General features: G+C 33.7%; 1 protein-coding gene across 1 annotated transcript; it reads right to left on the bottom strand.

Moving 5' to 3' along the window:
• Positions 1 to 5,256: 5,256 nt before the first annotated feature.
• On the bottom strand, positions 5,257 to 9,227 carry LOC117110286 (nuclear receptor subfamily 2 group F member 1-A; the record flags this gene model as incomplete). Its single annotated transcript, XM_033252936.1, is given in 1 exon segment — positions 5,257 to 9,227. A coding segment is annotated over 1 exon segment (278 nt), but the record flags the coding sequence as incomplete, so codon positions are not given.
• Positions 9,228 to 9,746: the final 519 nt, after the last annotated feature.

Below are 9,746 nucleotides of genomic sequence, written 5' to 3'. Positions count from 1 at the left end.
ATAATATTCTATTTATACACAGTTAAAACCCAAATTCAACATATAATATACTTGAGTCCGTGGTTAATTAACTAATAATGATATTAATAATAACAATTTATAATAATAAAATAGAATATAAATTAACAATAATAATTAATAGGTATATACATATAAAAACATACAAACTTCAAAAACTTTTTACAGATAAAATACATATTCAATTATAGAAATAACATTAAAAGAAGACAGGTTATGATGGGAAGTTTGAGGAGGATGTTATAGTTACCTTGTCATTATTTTTTCTAAAGGACCTCCTCGTGGATAATGTTTGGCGTGAGTCTCTCTGCCGAATAGTCCTTGTGGCGAATTGTCCATTTTGATAATACATTGGAGTACAATACCCTACTGCATGTGAAAATGCAAAATATAGAGTACTTACGTGTTAACACCGACGTGTTCATTGCTTGAATGCGGCGTTGTGGTATTCTATGAATGTGTGCACGTGGGCGTTGTAGCATGCATATTAGATCGGATGCGTGTGTTATTTTTGCCAAAAAAAAAAACAAAACAAAACAAAAAGGCCGACCGACAATATGTATAATTCGTATGTTCATCATGCAAATGAGAAATTGCCGCTTAGATAATAATGAATCGATATTTATATACCGCCTTACCGCCATCTTTCATTTCACAGTCTGTATTGACGGAACGCCCATCGGAGTTCATCGCAATGACCTGTAATGAGGTTGGCGATATTGGCGCTATTAAAACTTCGTGATTAGTTAGAAGTTAATGTTGTAAAATATCTAAAAAGATGTGTATAAGAGACAGGTATCGCGACGTTTTTCTTTCTCAATGATTACAGTCGAGAATTTGCATTACTGAAGCACAACGTTTAAGAATTTATCTCCTTAAAGTATCTTTTATATATTTATATTTTATTTTTTATTATATTTTATATTATTATTTTTTTCAGGCGACCACCCACAAACATCAGACGGAGTCGCGTTGGCTAGCGCTGAAAGAAAGCGGAATTGGACGGCCTTACGACCATCGTACGACGAAGTGAGTGCCCGGCCTAAGGGGAGAGTTCAAATAAACATAAAAATTAGACAAACTTTAATCATTTTATTTAACAATAATCTTGCCAAAATTGGTAGCGGCAGTTTGGCGCAGCGGTTCAGGTTTGGGCTTTCAATCGTAAGGTCGGGGTTTCGAGTCTCCGCTGTGCAGATTTGCTTGTGTCCTTGGGCAAGGCGCTTTAGCTACATTGCTTCAGTCCACCCAGCTGTATCAATGGGTACCAGCAAACTGCTGGGACTAACCTGCGACGGACTAGTGTCCCGTCCAGGGGAGTACAACTCTCATCCGCTTCACACTACAGAAACTGTCCCAGTGGCTCGGAAAGGATTTAGTTTTTTTTTAGTTAGCCAAAATTAGAGCTCATACAACTAGTTCATAGAGAATGTCATATGTAGCAATATAATACAATGATGGTGATTATGAAAGAAAATATATAGGACGGTTCCGCTTTCTTTTAATTTATTTTATTTTTTTTTGGTAACAATAAGTATTGTCAAACGGCGGAAAAGGTGAACTGGGTCAAACAGGCAGACTGCAGTCTAGGTTGATTTCTGTCTAGGCCTCGAGTATCATAAAAAAATTATACCGACAATATGTATAATCCGTATGTTCATCATGCAAATGAGAAATTGCCGCTTAGATAATAATGAATCGATATTTTATAAACCGCCTTGCCGCCAGTATCTTTCATTTCACCGTCTGTATTGACGGAACGCCCATCGGAGTTCATCGCAATGACCTGTAATGAGGTCGGCGATATTGGCGCTATTAAAACTTCGTGATTTAATAGAAGTTAATGTTGTAAAATATCTAAAATGTCCACTAAGTATTATTCATTTAAGTCCCGGTCAGTTGCTAACATATTTGGCACTGGCATTGCAAGAAAATATGACGCTAATAATAATAATAAATTATTATTACCATAATACAGTACATCATTTTAGGCATTATAGCCATTACTATTACTGCTATTAATAATTGTATTATCATTTAATTATTAGTTTAATATTAAGTTATTTTCATTATCATTATTATTAATATTTATATTATCAGTATTATTAATGTTTAATGGATGCCATGTAATAGATATATTACAACCTAAAATTACAGTAGGCCTATTATTATTACTGGATTATTATTATTATTATTATTATTATTATTATTATTATTATTATTATTATTATTATTACTGTTGTTATTGTTGTTATTATTATTATTATTATCATTATTATTATTGGCTTTTCTCAGCAGTTCTGGGAAAAGCCATTGTTTTTGTTCTGATTTTTTTTTTCTTTTTTCTTGCATATATTTTTCCTATCTTTTTGCACTGTTTTTTTCTGGCCGACCGACAATATGTATAATTCGTATGTTCATCATGCAAATGAGAAATTGCCGCTTAGATAATAATGAATCGATATTTATATACCGCCTTACCGCCATCTTTCATTTCACAGTCTGTATTGACGGAACGCCCATCGGAGTTCATCGCAATGACCTGTAATGAGGTTGGCGATATTGGCGCTATTAAAACTTCGTGATTAGTTAGAAGTTAATGTTGTAAAATATCTAAAATGTCCACTACAGTATTATTCATTTCAGTCCCGTCCAGTTGCTAACGTATTTGACACTGGCATTGCAAGAAAATAAAATAATAATAATAATAATAATAATAATAATAATAATAATAATAATAATAATAATAATAATAATAGTAATAATAATATAATTAATAATAATAATAATACAGTAATAATATTACTGTAATTTTAGGTTGTAATATATCTATTACATGGCATCCATTAAACATTAATAATACCGAATATATTGAATAAAACTTTCGGGAGAGTTTAACCCAAGTTACAAGGAAGATATTATTGTGTATAGGGGACGATCCAGTTTAGGGTGTAAATTTGAGGGTCATTTAAATTCCTTACGTCCCCGTTATAGATGGATAAAAATGACACTTTGCAGAATAGTTTTTCATGGTGAAATGAAGAAATGATCCAATTTTTGTGACGATCCGCAGTAGGGTGTGGATATCGGGACCATTTAAAATTTTTTTGTTGACAGTTGATTAAATTATTTAAACGAAATTTGCTTTTTCTAAAGCGCTTAAACCAGTTACAGCTAGGTTAAACTCAAAACTACCATGATATGCATGAACAATTTGGGTTTTCAGTCATTGAATCGCTATGAACTGAAAATGCACTTTCCTATTCAAGGTCGGCTCATATGGCGCGCAATGGTTATGAGTCAAGCCATACTTCAAGTCTCAATAACGACGCAGTGAACTTGGTATTCGTTTTTTCCCCCACTTCATTTTTTCCACTTCATTAAAATTTTATTGGTTTTTCGTGTTTTTTTTTTTACTTTATACCATTTAACGACTTTTCTTTTTGTTGCAATTTCAACTTCATTTCTCATTAAAGCAATGAAAAAAAAACCCTATGTTCTGTTGTTGAAACAGACATAGTAAGCCTAGTAATTATTAGTGTTTTTAGTACTGTTATTATTACTTTTACTATTAATGTGATTATATTATTGCTATTATCATCATTATAAACATCATCATCATCATGCTTATCATTCTTATCATCCCCACATCATCCTTATCAACTGTAAGATTAAAGTTAAGGAATAGGGACAGGTGCGTAGCCAAGGAGAGGGGAGCAGGTATTAAGATACAAAATACAATAGTTTCATCATGGTTTAAAATGTTCTGTATAATGAATAAACTGCTGTAAAACAATATGATGTTCATTTTGATTCTTTAATTCCATAGAAATTTCACTTGATTTATACATTACTATTTGAGAGCAAACGGGCTGAGGTCACGTAAGATAGCCATATATAGAGCCATATTGTAAAATAGTTCAAGGGGTTTCGCACCTGGACCCTGACCGGGGCCCTTCGCGGCCCCCTGGCCCCCAGCATTTGGTTCCTTGCTTCGACCAGAACACTTGTTTCCCCCCCTACATAATTTCACGGACCCACACTGCCCCCCCCCTACAGAAATACTCTGGCTACGCCACTGAATAGGGACCATGGAATAGGGGACTGCAAAGTGAATAGCTTCTATTGTAAAATAATTCATTTTTTGTGATTTGTTTGTTACCTGCTTGCTTGTTTTTTGTTCTCTTGGTTTTGTTTTGTTGTAAATAAGTCCCCCCCCCCACACACACACACAGACCTTCATGGGCGGTCCTTACATCTCATTTTGTTCTTGTTTCATGTTTTTATTGCCATTTACTGTAATTGTTTGTATTGCCTTTTTAAAACAATCATTGTTCTTGCCGGTTTTTGATATTTTTCTATATTTTTTTTATGTTTTTAAAGCTAAATCGTTACTGTATTTTAAGATTGATTCTTTTATTAGCAATACCTCAAATGTGTATTACTGTATATTTAAAATGCAGTAATACATCTAATAAAATATATGAAACTAATTAACGACGTGCCAGACGTTATCATCAGGCAATAGTGCTACCTGTTTATATACAGTACAACCGGTCAGATGTACGGTATGACATACAAGCAAATAAGTCATCTATTATAAAGGTGAATACTGTGGTAAGACATGTAGTCCTATATAAGAATTAGAACGAACAAGAGATATTGTAACGAGTTGTTTGTTTACTTAGTGACCTATTTCCCTCAGCAAAGTAAAGGCTTCTTTTATTTTTACAAAAATATTTTATTATAACAAACGCATTTTAAAATTGATTGTATTTAATGCTTTTTATATTGTACAATAAATGGTTTTATGTTTGATGTTTTTAAGATGCAAATAAATCAAATCATCATCACTATCATCCTGGTTTTTAGAATACTGAATATGACTATAAGATGAATAAATGATCGAAGTGAAGTGTGGCCGCTAAAAAATACGATTCGGATTATTAGTGTTATTTGTTATATGTTAAATTCAGTCGTTATATGAATAACAGAGACGCACTACGCTCTATAAACACTTCCACATTTTGTGACAATATCTGTGATTTGCCATATATGGGTATGATATGACATCATCGTTCCCATGTATGTATGTGTGAAATACTTATGCCCAAAAATGGGCAAACAATTGTTACATAAAATAGTGTGGATAGAGCAACTTCATAACGCGTGCGCACTTCAATTCAATTCGATCCGTATTCAAACTCGAAATTAAAATATGACAGGAACATAACGCAATACAAACGGCATCAACATTTTATTGTATTGATACAAAGTGTCTTTGACACACATAGGTTTTTAATCCAAGCACAGTTATTTAATTGTGGAGATAAAAAATAAACAAACATATAGGTTTCACCTATTGGACCTATGACATCCGAAAGGACACTTACATTCATAAACATACTCATTCTGTCATTATCTGAGAATGTCTTTTTTCTTCTTCTATCTGTTCGATTACTGTTATCCTAATTTTGTTAACAATCTGCAGTAATTTTACTCTTTACAAACTGACCAATCAATGTTGTGTTATCTAGAGAGCTACCGTATCAGGTTAATGTCTGGTAATCAACTTGACCAGTCCATAACAGTATATTTATTAGGATTAATTTTAATTTGATATGAACAAAGCAAGTAATATAATGCTAAATGTTCTAATATCGGTATAATTTTGACATCTCAAGATTATATTGGTTCCCGGCGGAAAGGAGGGCTTGGGTGGCATGTGTATGCATAGATTACGTGGGCCTGCGTGGCTTATATGGGCCTGCCTGGCTTACGTGGACATACTGTACTTGGCCTTTGGAAAAATTACACCGACGATGTAAAAAGAAAGGTTTTTTTTTTTACAGCGACACATCAATTACAACACGAACATATCTCCAAGAATTCGTCCACCCTCCAAAACAAGTTTGATTTCAAACAACGCTGATGAGTTACAAGCCATTGTAGCCGTACAGTACGTGCCGCGCTAAGCAACAGCTTGTCAGTCATTTTCTCTAGTAGGCCTTATGTTGGAGAGTAACATTCTACAAAATCAAGCTTAAACATTTTGCATTTACCTTATTGGAGAAAATCTTACATCGTCTGAGTGAAGTTACTATAGGCACTCTATGCATTATTTACACCACTATTTTTATAGGTATATCTAAAGTCATCGCAACGAAGAAAACATTTCGAAACGGAAGGCCCTACCTACTTTGAACCATAAGGTCTATGCAGAATTTAGTCAGGTTTACCATTTATTTAATACTTCATTTATTGTTTCCCAAAGATACAAATATAACACATTGAAAGCTCTTTATTAAGCTCTGATGCACACACTGCTTTGGCGGGAGATCTAATACAGCACTTGTTTGCAAACTACATTATAAAAATCAAACTATTATATATCGATTTTTTCTGGTTTCACCAGGCATAGAGGGGCACAGAGAAACACACTTCAGGCATTTTCCTGCAAAATCTACGTATCTTTACAACGTCCTCATCCCTTTTTACATTGGCTATGTACAAGATTCGGCATCGCGGGCTTGTTGGTTGGGGGTCAATCAAACGGTTTTATATGAACAACATATTATGTTTTTTAAAGAAACAAACACACCAAAAAGTATAAACACATTAAAACATTTGCAAAACGTTGTAGGCTTAACGTATAGAGAAAAAAAATAAACAAACAATTTTGAGATCAATAAAAAAAAATCAATAAGATATATGATCCCGTGGAAAACTTGGCTTACATTTAGATCTTAATTTACAAATATATTTGAATATACCAAATGAATGATAATTTACAAGTTAACAGCGGTATAAGTCTCAATTGCAATAATTATCCTATACTCACTTCGCTAGAAATTAAGTATGTCAGCTAATTCATGATATAGACTTATCGTGTTTTTCAGTTAAAATCTTTTAAAAAACTATTAGGCCTATAATTAATTATTATTATTATTCTAGGAAACTAATTTACAATTTAATGGTCTTCATACCAGGAAGGAATAAAATTACTATGTTGTAACTGATGAGCAGTAACAGGTACGTAATTGGGGATTTCCCTCAAATAGTAATGAATAAACGACTGTACAGTATTTACTATTTTATGATTCAATAGAATTGTTCAATAGAGAATTTGGAACCCAATATATCATGCAAAAACATGCTCTAATATAATATATAGATATATGTATCCAACAAATCATATATATCAATATATTATATGAGACAAGTTCTACTGACTAAAACCGTCTGAATTCGATAGTTTGGAATATAAATAAAGAGTATTCAGATTTCATCCGACTAATAACTAAAAATCCAAACAAAAATGCAGCAAAAACTAAATGTTTTACCCAAAACAAATACAAATTAGCTAGAAAATTGAAGAGTGTTTTCAATGCAGTGGTTTTAACTACAGGAATGCATATATAACCAACAATCAGGCATACTGTTTAACCAGGTCGGGCCTAAACACCCGAGACCGGTACCCTGTGCATCTCCAGGAACCATGACCAGCCAGGCCATCGGTCAGGCTAGGCCGTTGCAACCAACCAACTAGTCTCTAATAGTCACACACAGTACTTTTTTTTTTAAACATTTGCCATTAACAGTGGGAAGGATACAAAGCTAAATTTTGGTCTTCAAGTTTCAACATAGGTTTTTTTACCGATGAAAAGGGTACCCTGCGAAATGTTGACCCTAAGTCGTTACACCAACTACGGTACTTGGCTTTCTTAATATTCCGACGTTATTATAACACATCGAATACAAACAAGTTTCAAGGTTTCTTACTAATAATTTTACGGTAATTAACACCAATTTTCGTCTTTACAAAAATGTGTACACTTTATGATTCACCTTAATATTTAGGGTGGAAATACATCTAGTTTGACTAAAAGCACCACTTTACAACTCTTAGTTTTTATAGACACTGTGATTCAGTCACAACGAAGCTAATTTTGTGAATCCAGGTTTTGAATATGAATATTAAATAGCCTAAGATTTTTCTCAATTCACATTCAAAACTTCAAAATTCAAATCTCTTAAAACATTTCACATTAGAAACAAAAATTATTGAATTTAGGTACACAATTTCTTCCTGTCTTAAATTCTTAATCTAATTATAAATGTTGAATAAAGCGAGATTTTACTTCCCTGTCCCGATTCATTAATCTTTTCGCAGTGTATAACCGGTATTTGCCTATCAATAAAGTTAGGGTTCGAGTGCGTTCTCAATAACCATCAGGAAAATCCCGTGTAAAAACGCATAGGCATTTTACAAAGTTCTACCAGCATACATATAAACTGTCTAATCCTTTATAGTTTTTTTCAACAGAATTTGATGTGAGAAAGCGGTGAACACTTCCCTATCTCGCTCACCGTAACTTTTATTTCAGTAACAAAATCCCACGAGTTCTGCTGCTGTGCGCACACTTTCATATTCGCGCGTCAAACGAATAAGTTGAATTTTGTTGTGTATTGCACAATGCGCATGTTCAGATCAAGTAGTTCAAGGCGGAGAAACACATTGCTTCACAACTCAACACTTATCACAATCAAAGAACTCTTTGGAATACAGTACTATTCGCTCTGCGAATGATTTTTATAGGCTTCAGCTACTCCAATACTTCAGATTGTTGTAGTAAGCATGAATATTTCAGTCAGACTGGAACGTAAAGGCCGCCGTAAAAACTAAATCTTCATTAACGACCTTTGAATCTGAAATACAGTCCTTTATTTGTGGACCCGGAATCTACTGTACTCAATTATTTATGGTAGTCTTTCAGCGGTTACTCGCTATAACACGAATATGAAAATAAATTTGGTGTCGTATCAAACAAACAGCTGCTCTCTGTAAACCGCTTAACCTCATTTCAACGGCTGTTATTTCAGTCTAATATTCTAAAAACAATCCAGTGTATTTCCCATCAGCTACAGTATTCACTGCATTGTCATATACGGCCAGTTGAAAGATCCCCCAGAAAGAAGCATATCACGAATTAAAGTTTCTATAGGTGTCTTCCCCACAAGTCGGACAAAGAAGAGCTGCTCGATCACTGCTGAACTGACTGTACGCAGTGAGGGTAGACGAAGCAAAAGTTTACCGAATCGGTTCGGCTGATTTGGGTACTGACTTCGGACATATTCCTCGAGTGCGCACTGTGATTTTTCTTGCAAGCATTCGATGTGGGCTGCATCGGACAGGCCGCAGGCATCTGTAAGAACAAACCAAAATTCAGATTTTTAAAAGCAAAATCATAACGCACCAAACATCGTATAACAATCAATAAACTTCATAAGCAACGTAAATCAATTGACTAGACCAAAAACTCAGATGCTACACAACTCCCTGGAACATACACATACCTGACATATCAACAAAACTGGTATAACACCATTAATATAAGGCAGGTGAAATTTTGTTCGGAAAAATACAGAGGGGTCTACACCTTTTTTTAAAGTCAGTGGATAAATTAACATATCTGTAAAGATCTACTGTCGAAATATGGAACATTAATTCCTATCAGTATAGAATACAGTATATAGGCCTAAGTGAGAAGGTACAGTGATCCTGTATTTGTTCACAATTAGTTGTTTAATAGACTTAAAATATATAATAATGAATAAATAATTGTATTTTAATTCATAATGCAAAACATTCTAGAGTGGTATACTCAAATGCGCAGCGAGTGACTTGCAAACAATTTGCAAGATTAACAAACACAAACATCAAATTC

The sequence above is a fragment of the Anneissia japonica genome, unplaced genomic scaffold (genome assembly GCF_011630105.1).
Source record: "Anneissia japonica isolate Jap-2015-1 unplaced genomic scaffold, ASM1163010v1 scaffold673_len1821605_cov196, whole genome shotgun sequence".
Lineage (NCBI taxonomy): Eukaryota > Metazoa > Echinodermata > Crinoidea > Comatulida > Comatulidae > Anneissia > Anneissia japonica.
The sequence above is the reverse complement of the archived record's forward strand: the minus strand, read 5'-3'. Positions and strand labels throughout refer to the sequence as shown.